This window comes from Gigantopelta aegis, chromosome 3 (genome assembly GCF_016097555.1).
Source record: "Gigantopelta aegis isolate Gae_Host chromosome 3, Gae_host_genome, whole genome shotgun sequence".
NCBI classification, from domain to species: domain Eukaryota; kingdom Metazoa; phylum Mollusca; class Gastropoda; order Neomphalida; family Peltospiridae; genus Gigantopelta; species Gigantopelta aegis.
In genome coordinates, this window is record NC_054701.1 from 65852659 (window position 1) to 65870979 (window position 18321).

The window sequence follows — 18321 nt, forward strand, 5'->3', positions numbered from 1 at the left end:
TTTAACCATTACTCTTTTGAGGAAAATCGCTGAAATGAAAACTTAAAAACTGATTTTGTATTATTATTACCGATTATTACTATATAAACAACCTATTATATAATAAACAATAAGAATTTCATTTTTATAGATGAAACAAATTATATTTATAAAAACAAAACGTTGAAACATACTGTAACCCTTATCATTATATCTCCCCTGCGTGTGCTGTAACCTCACCGTGGTGCAGGGGTGTAACATTCTCTTTGAGAATGGCCAATACAGCAAAAATTGAAGTTTTGAGTAAAATTCAGTATCCGTAAAATTCTGTGATATTTGTGTTTTTGCACAGTTCTTTACACTGTTTTTGTTTAAGTCTTGAATTTTTATATTGATGTTGATCATCACTTTATTTATTTGCATTACCATAGTTTGACACCCAATAGCCGATGTATTTTTCGTGCTGGGGTGTCGTTAAACATTCATTCATTCATTCATTATATCTGGATGGATGTAATAACAATAGTCAAGTGTATATACTAATTACATTCTTGTTGTAGTCTCTTTCAAATTTTTTGTGTTTCCTTGGTAGTTTCATCTTAAGAGGCAACCTTTTAACGTTTATTATCATTATGTCTGTTGGGCTTTTTTTCGGTATGCAGTAATACGTTGTAATAATGTTAATTCAATGTTCACGCTTTCATTCCAGAAAGTTGCATGAATCTAATTTAATCAGCAATAAAAATGGGTAAATATAGTTTTGATTAGCAATTTATTACTTTGTTTCATTGTATATAGGTAGGCAAACTGGAAAAAAATGGGGTGCCCGGCTTGTCAAGTGGTGTCCGAAATATGACAAAAATCTACTTTGTTTCATAAAGTTACCCTCCACAATGAAAGTCTAGGCCGTGTCACAGAAATAGTACGAGGGAGGTGATAACAAAGAGTACACATATTTCGGCGAACTTCTTCTTGATTCTATCAGCTTTGTTATTGCCCAGTCCGTAATTCTTCCCGGCTTTTGTTTCGTCTGAACCACAGTTTGTCACGCAGTTCGCCTTTTCAGGCAAAACTGAAAACAAAAATATACACAACGAATGATTTCCAATGATGGTCGGTAACTAAAAAAATATTTTGAGTATATTTTTCTGTTAATAAATGGAATTGTTTGGCTGTAATATTTCATGAGCATCTAATTCAAAGCATAATTTATACAGTTCCAAACAAAACAATATATACTTAACATGCAACTTTGATATATCTCCTTTAACGTTTCTATCTTACCCTTGGCATCGACATCACAACGGCTGCCATAACTCTCCAATGCGCAAGTCCCTGGACATGATCCTGTCACGTGATCACATGGTACATCATCACCGCAACGACCGCATTTAGATAAGCAGTTTCGTCCGTATGTTCCGCCCCTGCATTCTAAAGAGAAACCTTCATGAAGAAAACATGTTCGCATAGCTACAATCAAGCTGATACATCTAAATACAACTGTTTCCATATCTACGTGATTCTCTTCTCATATTATTGCTTTTTATTATAACATCAATCCTAGATTTTCACCCGAGCTCGTCACGAGAAGATAGACCCGCCTTCCTTTTTTGTTGGCAAATTTGTTTTTTGCACGATGCGCGCTATTTCCAACGATTTGAAAATAATTTGATATAAAATGAAAAATAAAACTCCACCCTTAAAGGTTCTTTTTTTGTATTAGAATACTTTATGGTATTTCTGTCTAAAACTTTCATACAGTTGTAATTTGATCACATCTAGATTTATATTTTGAGTGTATAATCGTCTGCAAATTTATCAAGCATTTATCAACTTAAAATGTTTATTTTCTTTAACGACACCATTAGAGCACATTGATTTATTAATCATCGGCTATTGTATGTCAAACATTTGATAATTATAAGACATAATCTTAGAAAAACCCGTTGCATTTTTTTTTTCATTAACAGCAAATAATTTTTATATGGACTTTAATATACCAGTCATGGGGCACCGGTTGGAACAACAAAAAAAACTAAATCGGAGAAAGCGTCCACTGAGGTGGTTCGATCCTACGACCCAGGCACTTCAGCCGATCGCTCTACCTACTGACCTACAACCTCATCATGTTACCGATATCTTAGGGGAATGGCTGTCCTCCTTCTAAGGACGTGCACCTGATCATGGAAGCAATGACTACTTTGCCTAACGTCCTTTCGACTGTACCTTGTACAGAGATACGATTTTGACAATGGAGTACGGTTTTGTCGTTCTAATTTTGACAAGAGCAACTGCTCATCTTCGTGATCAACTGAGATTTTCCTTCGCAGATTTTCACGATTCAATAGAATCTATTTATAAAAGTTATTTATAAAAAAAACTCATGTTCATCAAACTGTCACATCAAGAAAATGCTTTCAGGTATTATAAAATGGTATACGGTCAAAACGGCCTCATGATGAAACGGTCCTGAACATGTAAGTCAAAACGGCCAAAGAAAAAGTCAAAACGGCCAAAGAAAAAAGTCAAAAAGGCCAAAAGAAATGGTCAGAACGGCCAATACTATCACGTTAAATTAATTCCCATTAGTAATAATTAGTAATCAATATAGCCTATATCACAGGCAGTTCAAAAATATGTATAAAAACAACCAAAACAAAGGAATCACTGGTAACAATTTATTAGCCTACACAACGCAATTTACTATTGTAATTAAGACCACCAATTAACAGTTTATTTAACAACACTGATAGACCGACCCGGCCGTGCCCCCCGGCCGAGTTCCATGTGGCGCTACTCGTCGGGGTGTCGTGCGTGCCCGCCCTGTAATTCATTATTTTAATAATTCAATCACAGAAAGGGAAGGGGTGTGTGTGTGTGTGGGGGGGGGGGGGGGGGTTTGTAGTGGACCATCTAGGCTTTTCGGGTGAGTGCGTATCGTCTGAACGAGTTCCTAGTGGCGCTGCTCACCCGGGGGCCACAACAGGCCTGTTCCCCAATTTACTAATATAATTAAGACCACCAATTGACCTTGTATTTGAAAAGACCGATAGACCGATCTTTGATACCGTCATGATCAACACACATCCTTATTTTGAAGGACGCATCAAGACTCTCCTGCATTTCTCGACACTTGTGTAGATGAAATACATTTTTAAAGTATTATATCTAAGGCCGTCTTGACTTTTTTCAAGGGCCGTTATGACTTTTTAACTTTGGCCGTTTTGACTTTTGTTAAGGGCCGTTTTGACTTTTTCACTTTGGCCGTTTTGACTTTTTTAGGGCCGTCATGACAAATTATTGTTAAGGCCGTTTAGTACTGGGGCCGTTATGACTACGATCCTTATAAAATTCGTCACAACACAAACACCACAACAAATGTACAGAAACGAATATTCTAAGCAAGTAGGGTGTAGGTTACATAGATGATTTCAAGCATTCCGGTACATTGGTTTTTAAACAATAGAACCAAATATGATTTCTTAAAAAACGTCAAGATAATTTCAAGATAGACTTCACGATTGCTAGCTAGATCATCAGTTTTATCAATAACTGAACCAGACGCAATAACTTAAACACACGTAAATATGAATGTCAAGCTATTTTCATGATAGATTTCTCAGTAAAATACACGTAAGCCAAGCATGTTAAAATGTTACCCATTTTACAGTCCGGTCCCGTGAATCCTGGCTGACATCCTGAGTGACATATTCCAGATATCTTGTCACAGGGTTGTCCTCTGTCACATCTTCCACAAGTCTGTCTACAGTTCTCGCCGAACCAGCCGCCCACACAAGCTGGAGCAGAAAGAATATTATATGATTGTAGTGAAATGTATTTTAATTCCCTTACCTAGAGTGTATTTTCTATAAGTAAGTATTCAGAATAAACTGTTTTGCTTTTCTTCTTCCTCAAATCATTCATTCGCTGTAATCAGGACATTGTGAACATTTGTTTTCACCATATGGACGCTCTGAACGAGGGATAATGCTGCTTTATTAAATTTTAGTGGCATATACCGATATAGAATTTATGTTGCACGAAGTTGACGAAATATGGGATTATTAGTTGTGTTTGTCTTTTTGCATTAGTAAAACATTATAAATTAAATGATAGTATTGCAAGATCAGAGATATAGTTTAATTTTTAAATCTAAACATGACTCTTTTTTTGTGTCATCATAACATTATAGATTAGGTCATGAAGAGGAGGATCATGGGATAAAAAAACAGAACGTTATGGTTATAGCGTTATGTATCCTAATGATTGTTACGATTTACCAAATGTTTTCAAAATAATGTCTTATTTATATTTCTAAACAAAACAGTTAGCTCTGGCAAATTTCTCACTCGTTCCATCCAGGGATGTGACGTAGGATAGCGGTAAATCGATCGCTTGAATACGCAGTCGGTCTGGGATCGATCCCCGTCGGTGGGGGTTCATTAGGCTATTTCTCGATCCAGCCAATACAACCAGACTGGTATATCAAATGCCGTGGTAGCCCAGTGCTATCGTGTCTTTGAGATAGTATCTCTTTCCAGCCAGTACACCATGACTGGTATATCAAAGTCCTTGAGATAGGATAGTGCATATAAAAGATCCCTTGCTACTAATGGAAAAATGTAGCGGGTTTCCTCTCTAAGACTATGTCAAAGTTACCAAATGTTCGACATCCAATAGCTGATGATTAATAAATCAATATGATCTAGTGGTGTCGTTAAACAATACAAACTGACGTTCCATCCAATGCTAATATTAAACTAACTTTAATTCTCGAACACTCGGAAACTCCAACCAAGTTCTAAATTCCCGTGACTGACCGGTTCCTTTGTTTTTACCTCGATCACAGTTTTGCCCAACCCAACCAGCCTGACAGCGTCCAGGACACGCCCCGCTGACCACTTCACAGGAAACTCCTTGTTTACAGTGACCGCACACAGACGAGCAGTCTTTGCCGAATGTTCCGTTCTCACACCCTGAAACATCAATAACGTGGAATTGTGGACATGTAGAAGAAAACAAAAGTGTAGTCGGGTACTTACGTAAAAACAACATCAACAATCATCCAATAACAACAAAACATCAAATAATAAGAACAAACACACAAATAAAAAACAAACTCAAGAAGCTAAACGCTAAACTCCCAAGTAAGGAAATGTAAGCTTCATACAAAGTGGCGGGTGGGGGGGGGGGTAGGGGGAGCCCAGTAGTAAAGTGCTCGTTCGATATGCAGTCGGTCTGGATCGATCTCTGTCGGTGGGCCCATTGGACTCTTTCGTTCCAGTCAGTGCACCACGACTGGTATATTAAAGGCCGTGGTATGTGCTATCCAATCTGTAGGATGGTGCATATAAAAGATCCCTTGGTACTAATTAAAAAAATATAGCGGGCTTCCTCTCTAAGACTATATGTAAAAAAAAAAGGGCTATTTCTCGTTCCAGCCACTGCACCAGGACTGGTATATCAAAGCCGGGGTATGTACCGCCCTGTCTGTGGAATGGTGCATATAAAATATCGCTTGCTGCTACTCGAAAAGAGTAGCCCAAGAAGTGGCGACAGAGGGTTACCTCTCAATATCTATGTGGTCCTTAACTATATATCTGACGCCATATAAGCGTATATAAAATGTGTTGAGTGCTTCGTTAAATAAAACATTTCTTTTTCTTTTTTTTCATACAAAGATACTGTGGAATGCTTTTAGAGGATTTGTATTATTAAGACAATCGTTAACAGAAGAAACAAAAACCCGCACCCAAACACACAACATGTACAGAGTTCAAAGCAAAACATTTATAGTCCGTCCCACAGGGAACGCCTTTTTTCATACTATACTATGGAAATTACTACACGTTATTTATTTATGAGCAGATTGATTTTTAAATTTCACACAAAAATAGTTGGGTTTTGTTTTTTGTTTTGTGGGGTTTTTTTTAGGTGTTTTGTTTCTTTTTTTGCTATTTCCAAAACACGTTTACTTTTTCTTTATACGTCAAACCAAACCAAAAACATATTTATAGAATGATGGGACGGACTATAAGCAAGAAACTGTAAGCTTTATACAAAGATATCGTGCAATGCTTTTAGAGAACTTTGTGTCTTTAAGTGAAGAGTTAACAAAGAGAAATTATGCACGAATAATTCATATAAGGGGGATGGGGAAAGATGAGGACATATATGCTGGGCTACCAAAAAAAACCCAAAACTGGCGCACTGCCGTTTAGCAAAACATTTCATTTCATTCCAGCTTAGTTTCGTGCTTATATCCAATTACAGTTGAAGCACGCTGTCCTGGGCACACACACCTGTCTGTATGTCTGGGCTGTCTGTCCAGGACGGTGGGTTAGTTGTTAGTTGTTAGTAGTTAGTGAGAAAGAAGAAGGTGTAGTGGCCTTACACCTATCTATTGAGTCGTTAAAATTCGCTCTGGGTGGGAGCCAGTACCGGGCTGCGAACCCAGAACTTACCAGCCTTATGTCCGATGGCTTATCCGCGACAACACCGAGGGCGGTTAGCAAAACAAAACCCCCCAAAACCAATGGCTTTGTCAGCATCAGGCAGACGAGTCGCTTGCCTCGTCTGGAATTTCCCCAAATTTATTTTATTTTTAACCATGTGGTCAGGTCAGGTCATAGGGTTATACGTGCACATCCAGAGTAAGCTGTTGTAGCGCATGCCTGTCCAGGACAGGATAAAACATTTAACCATGGCACTGATATTTATTTTATAGGTCTGGGTTTGCTTCGGCATGTTTTCCTCTCTGGCTACGCCCCAGAAAACAACTAATTAAATTTTGTTTAAGTAGGAAGCATCTGAGCTAATTAGTTCATTACTTTTATCAGTAATTGAACCAGACGCAATAACTTAAACACACGTAAATATGAATGTCAAGCTATTTTCATGATAGATTTCTCAGTAAAATACACGTAAGCCAAGCATGTTAAAATGTTACCCATTTTACAGTCCGGTCCCGTGAATCCTGGCTGACATCCTGAGTGACATATTCCAGATATCTTGTCACAGGGTTGTCCTCTGTCACATCTTCCACAACTCTGTCTACAGTTCTCGCCGAACCAGCCGCCCACACAAGCTGGAGCAGAAAGAATGTCATATGACTGTAGTGAAATGTATTTTAAATCCCTTACCTAGAGTGTATTTTCTATAAGTAAGTATTCAGAATAAACTGTTTTGCTTTCTTCCTCAAATCCTTCATTCGCTGTAATCATGACATTGTGAACATTTCATGTCTATGTGTAATTATGACAATGTGAAATACGGCTTTGTTCTTACCTTCATCACAGTTTTGCCCCACCCAGCCAGCCTGACAAACTCCAGGACACGCCCCGCTGACCACATCACAGTAATCTCCTCCTTCTTTACAGTGACCGCACAGAGACGAGCAGTCTTCACCAAATGTACCATTCTCACACCCTGAAACGTTAACAATGGAATTCTGGATTTGGAGAAGAAGAAAAAACTGTTGTAGTATATTTTCTTTCTCACACCTCTACCCATAGGCGTAGGGGACGGTTGTGTGTGTGTGTGTGTGTGTGTGAGGGGGGGGGGGGTGAAACCCCTCAGTGCTTGGGTGAATCGTAATACAAACCCGGGGAAAAGTGGTCTGAAACCTTTTCAACATGTATTTCCATCATTCTAACAAAACCCTATTGATCTGTTTGCCAGTATTGTTAATATGAATAAACGTTGTTATCTAGATTAGAGCATTTTCGTTTAATTCTGCCAAAAATAAATCTGCTCCCCTAGAAAAGAAAAAAAAAAGTAGCCCATATGCCTATGCCCAAACCCAAATCAAATGGCTTCCGGCATCCTGTATTCAGCATTAATCATTATTTATATTTACAGCAATCCCCAGTCCACATTTCTCTCCGACTAGATGGTCCGATCTTTTGGAATTCTTGAAAATACAAAATTAATAAATTAAACTTTTTTTTCTCAGTGCATGTCATTATGTTATAAAGAAATGTATATAACATAAACAATTCTTCAAGTACAAAGTAATCATTGTATATCTACGTGTAATTTAGCTGAAGGAATGTTCTTTACAAAGCAGTGATTGCATGCTACAACCTATAAAACCGACTATAACCACGCCAGATTTCTCTTTGTGCACATATGAATTTTGTAATATGACGACCAGTTTGTCGTTGAGATTCAGTGCAACTAGTCAATAAAATCCACAACTTTCACTTCAGGGTTTGACCAGCTCCAATTATATAAATAATACTTCACGGGTGGCCATAGGCGTACGGACTCCCATTTTTGTAGTGGGGATGCGGTGGGGTGGGGTGGGGCAGGTTCATATTTTCTCGAATTAAACGAAAATGCCCGAATCTGGACAACATTACTTATTCATATTAGAATGACTGCCTAACAGATATATAGGGTTGCAAATTAATAACTACTTATTATTACATGGTTTACATCTAATATCGTGTAAAGAATGGCGGAAATACAGGGTGAACAGATTTTTGGCCAGCTAATTTTGCCCGAATATCTTTCGTTTTTGCCCGAATTTGAGGATTTCCTTCTGCCCCTGTCTCATACGCTTATGCGAGTGGCCGTTAAATACCATTTATCTTACAGCTGGTAGTTTCAAAACGTAATGAACGACTGAAAGCTAAACGGTATCTAACGGACGCGAGTTTAGTTATATTGTTCCTCAAAAACCAGGACTTCGGTGTAGCTGCTACCTCATCTGATAAAGATTATTTTATAACATCGCATACGACGAACTTGCAAATCTTGTTTCTAAGAATCCAATTATCAACAATATGCATCCATGTGCCTTTGATGTATGGAGTCCGTAAATTTAACATGGTATTTGATGCATGTAAATATAACTTCAAGACGCATGTAACGAGCGAAAACTAGTTGTACACGTTTTTAAAGAACGACTTGTAAGATAAATAGTATCTAACGGACACGAATATAGAACTCTCTTCGTTACATATCCTTAAAAAAACAGGTTTAAAATAAATTTAAACGTTTTGTTTTAAGGATTGTTTGGGTAGGTATTTTTTTTACGTTCACCGGGGTATGAAAAAAAAAAAATCTGCTAACTGTGAATCCGATCTCACATAATTTTTATGATTTTTTTTTCATACCCAGATTAACGTATAAGAAATAACAGTATCTAATTATCAACAATATGCATCCATGTGCCTTTGATGAATGGAGTCCGTAAATTTCACATAGTATTTGATGCATGTAAATAGAGAATACTATATGAATGGCCGTTAGATACCATATAACTTCAAGACGTATCTAACGAGTGAAACCTAGTTGTACATGTTTTTAAAGAACGAGTTGTAAGATAAATGGTATCTAACAGACACGAATATAGTACTCTATTCGTTACATATCCTTAAAAAAACAGGTTTAAACTAAATTTAAACGTTTTGTTTTAAGGATTGTCGGGGGGGGGGGGGGGGGGGGGGTTACGTTCATCGGGGTATGAAAAAAAATCATCTGCAAACTGTGAATCCGATCTCACATAAGTCTGATGATGATTTTTTTTTTCATACCCAAATTAACGTAAAAGAAATAACAGACAGTACTTATAATTAAATTTGAAACATACTTACTAATAATAACACTAAAAGTTCATATTTTATTTTGAATTATTTTTTTGCTTTAAAAACAATAACGCTCAATAAGACAACATACCAATATAAAATGACGTCATCCGATATGACTTCCCCTGACGTCGTAATTTTTACATTAATCGAGAAATGAACAAAGTCCCGTTGCTACGGCTGGACCAATTGGATGACGTAATATTGTAATGAATGTAACGGAAATTTTATTATTTCGAACATAAAACGTAATTACGTCGTTTCAAGTAAACCTACACGTCACAGAGTAATCAATTTGGATCGTGCTTATTTCATTGGATGATATCATATGGCTGTTGTGACCGAGTCATCACCTAGGAGCAGCCAATTGTATCGTTTTAATTTGATGAGACATATGTGTGTTACCGGTGGGTGATAACATAAATAACACATGATGTTCTCACCAATACGAGCGTAAGAAAAACCGTCTCTGATAATTTAATTGATTTGATGGTATGAATCTTATGAACAACCTAAATATAGCACAGCTGCTTACTTTCTGTACAGTTCAATCCTCCCCATCCCGGTGCGCACCCCATCGTACAAGAGCCATTCCGCTGATCACACGTGGTACCACACTTGCAATGTCCGCATTTTAGGTAACAGTCTAGGCCGTATGTTCCTGGTCTGCAATCTAGCAAAATATTTAAGTATGCATGAATGAATGAATGAATGAATGAATGTTTCACGACATCCCAGCACAAAAATACACATCAGCTACAAAAATACACATCACCAGTGTAAGAGACCGCTCATGTCATAACAATCAGTCAATATCTAACTAGTGTAATATTGGCGTGACGTGAGCGTAACGTAGATCACTGGCCGACCCAATTCGTAGAAAAATAGCATGTAGTAGGTCTCAACATCTGCTTACTTCTGCGTTGCGACTTGTTTGTAGTTGGTTTGTAATAAATAAAATACTAAACGAGCTTGTCTATCATACCATTTTTATAAAACTCGTGTACATTGTTGGTATCTGACTCGCTTTCGCTCGTCACATACCAAAACTGTTCACTCGTTTCATAAAAATGGTATGACAGACAAGTTCGTTTAGTATTCTATATGTATTGTATTGTATTGTATTGTATTGTATTGTATTTACAAAATAAGATAAGGAAAGTAAAAAAACTAAAAAAAACCACGCACAAAATAAATTACTTTCAGCTAGGCTTTGTGCTCTTATTGTTTTGGTTTTTTTCATAAAAGAAAATTCAGGTAGTTGATGGTGAATTTCTCTGTTCAGACTTCACCGTGACAAAATTGAGAAGATTAATTCCTCCCATATTGAGAATTGATATTTAATCATTTTGTAGTACTGTTTTATTATTATTCCCATGATAAGTGGAGCTAAAAATTACTTTCCTTCAACTAAAGTTTGTTTGTTTGTTTAAAATTTGTTTTGTTTAACGACACTACTAGAGCACATTGATTTATTAATCATCAGCTATTGGATGTCAAACATTTGGTAATTTTGACGTAGGGATATAGTCTTTTCCATTAGTAGCAAGAGATTCTTTGATATGCACCATCCCGCAGACAAGATAACATATACCACATATGCCAGTCGTGGTGCACTTGCTGGAACGAGATATAGCCTGATGGGCCCACCGATGGCTATCGATCCCAGACCGAACGCGCATCAAGCGAACGCTTTAGCCCCTGTCTTGAACTAGTCTCAGGGGAGTGGTAGGAGAGCCAGAGTGAAAACTCCCTTTAAACGGCCAGGTTCGTATTTTTCAGGAACTTACATACAAGACTAAATCAAATATGACCATACTAACCTGATATGACTTTCCACTGTACTTTATACTTGGACGACAGCAGGTTCAGGTAGTTGATGTAAAACGAGGTATTCCCCGTGTACTCTAACAACGGCCTGTCGGTGATATCCGTTCCACGGCCAACTTTGATGTTTCCTTTGTCGTTCCACGTCACCCAGAACTTGACGAATCTCTTACAGTCCAACAGTTTCTCGTATTTCGTAGCCTTAAGCTGTTTACACGAAAAACAGCTCTCTTTAATTCCGTTTATTTTACCGTTGTTGCCACTTCCCAGCAAAACGACAAAATATGTGCCACCTTTGTCGCTGAACTTGGCGCTCTTAGTCAAGATGAAGAAAGCATTTCCACAGCCTTTAATTTGCAGGTAGACTTTGCCTTCGCCAGTTATTGGTATACCCTTGTCATTCACAAGCTGAACCGACATTTTACCATCAGTTTCAAAGTCGGCTTCACGCCCTGTGTTTATCCATAAATAAATAAATAAATAAATATATATATATATATATAAATTAAAAATGTATCCATAGCTAACATTCGTGCGTATATATATTTATATTTTACGGTTTTGGGCTGAACAACTTTGCCTGTGGAATATGTTACAGACAATCTGTTAAGCTAAAGTCGTCCACAAACAAATCTGATTGCCACAGATCACAATTAATTACGCTACATGTGTTATATTATCGCTATATATTTTTATTATTATCAGCAGGGCCATGAATTTTTGTAATCTTTGCCTGTTGGAATATATTACAGACAATCTGTTACAGCTAAAGTCGTTTAACAAACACAAATCTGATTGCCACAGAACACAATTTTAATTACTTCTACTTGTTTCTATATAAGCGTTTCAGTCAACAAAAAAAAGAAATTTTTTTTATTTATCGACGCAGGTCAATGGATTTTTGTATGTATATGGCCTGCCTGGGGGACACACAGATTTTAAAAAGAAACCCGCTGTCGTACAGCTACTTTTCTCCCAGGATATTGGTTTTTGCTTCCCTCAAACACACAAACCATGGCCTAAACCTGGCCGGAGTACACCCATTTTACACAAAAACACTTCTGTACTTTTTCCATTTGCACTGGGCCGGAATTAACAGTAAAAAGTCTTCAATGTCAACAAGTTACACGTTTGCAAACTACATGCTCTCCCCTGTCAACTTCAGTCTAATAGTTGCCACTTTATTTCATTTCATTTCAACTTATTTTCGTGCTTATATCCAATTAAGGTTCAAGCATGCTGTCCTGGGCACACACCTCAGCTATCTGGGCTGTCTGTCCAGGACAGTGGGTTAGTTGTTAGTTGGTTAGTGGTTAGTGAGAGAGAAGAGGGTGTAGTGGCCTTACACCTACCCACTGAACCCTTAAGAACTCGCTCTAGGTTGGAGCCAGTACCGGGCTGCGAACACTGAACCTACCAGCCTGTAGTCCGATGGTTGAACCACTGCGCCACCGAGGCCACTTTAGAGCTGTCTGCTATGAAATAATCACAGTCAAACAGCAGACTACTTGTGCGGATATATTTCCTGATTTTGGTCAACCATACGGGAAGATAGCTGTGATCTGAGGCCTTATCATGCTTGGAATCGTCGATCCTTTCATATTGAGGTTTGTTTATTTTTACTTTTACTTTTTATTGGTCTACATTTAAAACAGATCCGCATTTGTAAATGTGATTTGAAAAAAAAAAAAAAAAAAATAAAAATAAAAACATTATTAAAACAAAAGAAGCAAGGAAAGAGAGAATGAAAGAAAGAAACCAAAATAAAGAAAGAAGCAAGAAAGAGAATAAAACAGATGAGGCAGACTAGAGAGAGAGAGAGAGAGAGAGAGAGAGAGAGAGAGAGAGAGAGAGAGAGAGAGAGAGAGAGAGAGAGAGAGAGAGAGACAGAGAGACTAAATCTATAGAGGAAAACAAAAACATATCTAGAAATGAGGAAACCACGGACAAAACAAGGAGACAAGATCTCAAAGAATACCTGTTAGAAATCGAGGGACGAAGCCAATGAACCATAACAGCAAAATCCAACGACACGTGTAACCCGCGGTTCCAGGTAACTTGCAGGCCATTCCTTAGTTGATATTCTTTCTTAAAACTCTGTGACAGGAATGTTTATTTTTAGGCACTTTCAGAATGGATAGCACATACCTTTTATATATCAGGCGAAGAGCATTGATTGATGGCAAACTGAAAAGTGAGTTGTTATTGGCGTTTTTAGTGTGCGTGCTATCTGACGCGGCGCGAGCTTAGCACGGGCGCGTAACACAGAAAATGGTTATCAATAGGGTTATTCCACGGTACCTCATACATATTTCAAGCACAAGGCTACTTGACACAGTGGTACTAGATGAAATAGAATTGCATACATTTTAAGCCCAGATAAAACATTTTATCACCAATCACAGGATTTGTGGTGTTCATTTCTCTATCAAACGTTGGGTGCACATCGAACTTTGACCCAGCCGGAAGTTATCTGGCGTAGTACTACCTAAATTACCCGAACAATTTTGAAATTCAGAACATGTAATCACTATTTACCCATAGAAACAGAACGCTGTAATAGCACCCCAGTCGAAAACAGATTATGTACTTTGTGCGAAGCAAAAAAGATAGTTGAGATGAGTATCACTACTTATTTAAATATAATTAGTTCATGAACACACGCAAAAGGCTTATAAAGCCATATAATTTTTTTTTAAAAAAACTAACATACTTAAATTCAAAGAACTGTTTAATTATAATACCATAAGCAACTTCAGTAAAATATCAAAATTCATATTCGAAATTGCAAGTAAAGTCAGTAAACCATAGAGACATCTCAAATATTATTTGATAGTTATAAAAATATTGACTTGTAAAAATCTTTCTGCTATATTTGATTGTCTTGTCACCATGTGTCTTCATTTTTGAAAATGTGTACATAGCTGTTTTGAATTATGTATATATTCTATAAAGGACTCCTGTTGTCATCTTGTCACTATAAATACCCATAGTACAATAATTCCTCATAGTGCTGTTGTTTGGCGGCCTGAGTGTACCGAAATAAAATTTCAAAGTTTTAAAGTTAATTAAATGTCCACTAGTCTATGAATTTTAGTAGCCTAGTAAGTGGCTTATAGTCATCTGATACGAACCTAACAGCAAGCAATGCTTGTATGCAATAGTAACGAAAATACAGGTATTTAGAATTCTAAAAATTGACTAAAAATGTAACATCATTTACTAAGGAATTTCCCAAATAGCAGAGTTTCTATATGGGCATGGCAGTTTATGGTAACCGCACACGCACCGCGTCAAAAAATACGCTAATGGTAAACAACACTTAGTCTATCCTACAGGCGTGGTATGTGTTGTCCTGCCTAAACGTTAATAGGAGAAAATATTGTCTTGCCCAATATTACAATTTCGTACAGTATATTAAGCTAGAAAACCTGACGCATATTTTTGTGTCTATAATGAAGTTTTAATGGAAATATGTATGCCTAAATTTGTATAATTCGATCTGTATAATACATAAACTACATGTAATTTGTTCTTATAATAATTCTTAACACTGGAGCCTTAAAACAAAATAATGATAGGTCTAATTTATTGTATGTTTCCCTTATGTACGTGCATACGTCTGATTGAAAAATCTGCAGTAGAAAATAAAATGGTCTTACCTGCTAGAAGAAAAGTTGCAAAACAGTGTAACAACTTGTCTCAGAGATCGTAAATGTCAAATATTAGCAAGAACTTATTATTTCTTGGCACGCTAAGTTTGTGAAATAGCTTTGAAAAGTGCAGTGATATGAAGATTTACGTTCCTATGTAGTTTTAAAATGTAAAATACAATAGGGCGCCAACTGGCATATTACATTAAACCCTGTTTTAATAGTCACTTTACTACGAAACGAAAAAGAAGAAAAGAGAATAGTGTGTACCCGTAAAACTCGAAGTTACGCCTACCTGTTATTATACGAACTTGTATTAGCATTGAAAAACAATTCTGCAACGAAAACCGAAAATGACTTTTTAAATCTGTTTATTAATTTTTTGGGGGTAACTTAATCCAATGATATAAGTTTATTTGGTGCTGCCTAAAAAGTCCCGTTTTCCAAATATATTTTTAAGAAAGAAAAACAAAAGACAGGAAGAAAGAAAAAAGAAAGAAAAAAAGAAGGAACGAAAGAAAACAAAAAGAAAGAAAGTAAAGAATAAATAAAGAGAAAGAAAGAAACAAACAAAAAGAAAGAAAAAAAAAAAAGAGAAAAAAAAAAAGAGAGAAAGAAATGGCCTTTGTTATTGTAATCTTATCCTTTGACACATTGACTACCATATATTACAGGCGATGATCAACAAAAGACAAATATAGGATATTATAAATGGGGGCGGGACGTAGCCCAGTGGTAAAGCGCTCGATTGATGTGTGGTCGGTCTGGGATCGATCCCCATCGGTGGGCCCATTGGGCTATATCTCGTTCCAGCCAGTACACCACGACTGGTATACCAAAGGCCGTAGTATGTGCTATCCTGTCTGTGGGGTCCTTCTTCAAGATTAATGAATGGGGGTCAAGTATGTATGACCGATGCGAGCACGACACAAGACTATTTCATCCTTCCTGCACTGCCACTATCCCAACACTGGCTTGATAGCATGAAGCGAGTTCGCAACCGCACCGTCCCCATCAATTTGCCAAGTCGAAAAGGGGAATTGGTGTTTAAAATCAGTATAAGGCACACCAACCCTAGCATGAGGTAAATCCAAAGCAGACTTGGCAGTTGAATCTGCCTTTCCATTACCCGTGATGATACTGCATACTGAACCAATAACACGAATGGCCTGTTCATCTAGTCCATTACATGATGTTTAATTGTTTTTTCATTAGCCCTCACGCCTCTTTGATTCACAAATGCCTTTAAGACAATCGAATTTTGGTAATGTATCTATTTTGGTACGATAATCTCGTCAAATAGGTTTCGAAGTAAAAATTAACTTTAAATAATGTATAAAATTGGCACCTAGGAAAGTTTATAATATCCGAATGCTTATAGGATTTGGAATCGACATATTGATTAGTGTAGATGAACCCCATACGTTTATGAATTTCAGCCACCCGCATGACGTCACTACTAACACTCTATTATGAAACTTAACATGTTTTATGTTCCAGACTGAAGAAAGGAAGGAAGGCAATGCTTTATTCAACGACACACTCAACACATTGTATTTACCGTTATATGGTGTCGGACATCTCTCTCTCTCTCTCTCTCTCTCTCTCTCTCTCTCTCTCTCTCTCTCTCTCTCTCTCTCTCTCAGTCTGCCTTTCTCTCTCTTTCCTTTCTTCTTTTGTTTTAATAATGGTTCTTTTGTTGTGAGTTGAGATTGTGGATTTTTCAAATCACATTTTAAAATGCTAATCTTTTTTGTAAATGTAGACCAATAAAAATTAAAATTAAAAATAAAGAAACATCAATATCATTTAGGATCCATGATCCTAAGGATTATCAGATTTGCTTATTAGCTTAACAGTATTTTATTAATATAATTCAACAGACAAAGTTGTTCACCCAAAAACCGTAAGATATAAATATACATGTATACACCACGAATGTTATCTATGGATACATATTTTATTTATATTTCATTTATATTTTATATATATATATATATATATATATTATTTATTTATTTATATTTTTATTTATCTATTTATTTATTTATTTATATAACTATGTTTTTTTAAAATTTATTTATCTAAGTTTTATTTATTTTCTTATTCCTTCATTTATTCATTCGTCCATTCATTCATCCATGCCTTCTTTCCTTCCTTTTTATGGATAAACACAGAGCGTGAAGTCGACTTTGAAACTGATGGTAAAATGTCGGTTCAGCTTGTGAATAATAAGGGTATACCAATAACTGGAGAAGGCAAGGTCTACCTGCAAATTAAAGGCTGTGGAAATGCTTTCCTCGTCTTGACTAAGAGCGCCAAGTTCATCGCCAAACCATATTTTGTCGTTTTGCTGGGAAGTTGCAATAACGGTAAAATGAACGGAATTAATGAGAACTGTGTCTCGTGCAACCAGTTCCAGGTTACGATAGACGAGAAACTGTTGGACTGTAACAGATTCGTCAAGTTCTGGGTGACGTGGAACGACAAAGGAAACATCAAGTTTGGTCCTGGAACGGATATCACCAACAGGCCTTTATTAGAGTACCTCGTTTTATATCAACTATCTGAGCCTGATATCGTCCATTTACAAAGTACAGTGGAAAATTATATCAGGTTTAGCATGATCATGTTTCATTTAGCTTTCAACAATGTACTCCTAAACAGTACGAACCTCGCCATTTAAAGGGAGTTTTCACTCTGGCACCCCCACCACTCCCCTGAGACTAGTTCAAGGAGTGTCATTTTAGCTGCCCTTAGCATGTGAATTTTAAATATATATATGTATACATATACTACAAAAGGATTAAATATCAATTCTCAATACAATAAATGGCTCCCGATATTCTAAATTAAGGGAGGAATTAATCTTCTAATTATTAAAAACAATTTTCCACGGCGAGGTCTGAACGGTGAACTTCATCATCAACTACCTGAATCTTCTTTTATATAAAAATATATATAAATAAAACAATGAAAAGCATAGGTCGATCCCAGACGGACCGCGCAGCAAGCGAGCGCTTTACCACCGGGCTACGTCACGCCCCTTAAGTATTACAAAAGGCTCTGTAAATTCGGCCCATTATGATCAGCTATCGGTATTCGTAACCGTAATTGTGTGGTTGCAAAACCTCTCTATTATACCTAACGACCACTCATGTCTTATTCTCCATTTATTATCTGCATTAAAAACTTTATTAAATCTACTGATTTATTAATAGATTTTAAAAGTTCCTAGTTGCATAGTGCTGATAATTAGATACATGGAT

General features: G+C 36.8%; 1 protein-coding gene across 1 annotated transcript; it reads right to left on the reverse strand.

Moving 5' to 3' along the window:
* Positions 1 to 732: 732 nt before the first annotated feature.
* LOC121368453 (multiple epidermal growth factor-like domains protein 6) lies at positions 733 to 9749 on the reverse strand. The gene is made up of 7 exons (XM_041493188.1): positions 9664 to 9749; positions 7267 to 7407; positions 6929 to 7066; positions 4818 to 4955; positions 3639 to 3776; positions 1264 to 1410; positions 733 to 1051 (listed from the first exon to the last, which is right to left on the reverse strand). The coding sequence occupies exons 1-7, from the start codon at positions 9680 to 9682 to the stop codon at positions 891 to 893; spliced, it is 882 nt and encodes a 293-aa protein (XP_041349122.1). The 5' UTR covers positions 9683 to 9749; the 3' UTR covers positions 733 to 890.
* Between the last annotated feature and the right edge of the window lie 8572 nt (positions 9750 to 18321).

Coding starts and splice junctions, on each gene's coding strand:
- LOC121368453 (XM_041493188.1), bottom strand. Junction 4,956..6,928: donor GGGACCGGACTGTAAAATGG/GTAACATTTTAA, acceptor TTGATGTTTCAG/GGTGTGAGAACGGAACATTC. Junction 1,411..3,638: donor GGGACCGGACTGTAAAATGG/GTAACATTTTAA, acceptor GTTTCTCTTTAG/AATGCAGGGGCGGAACATAC.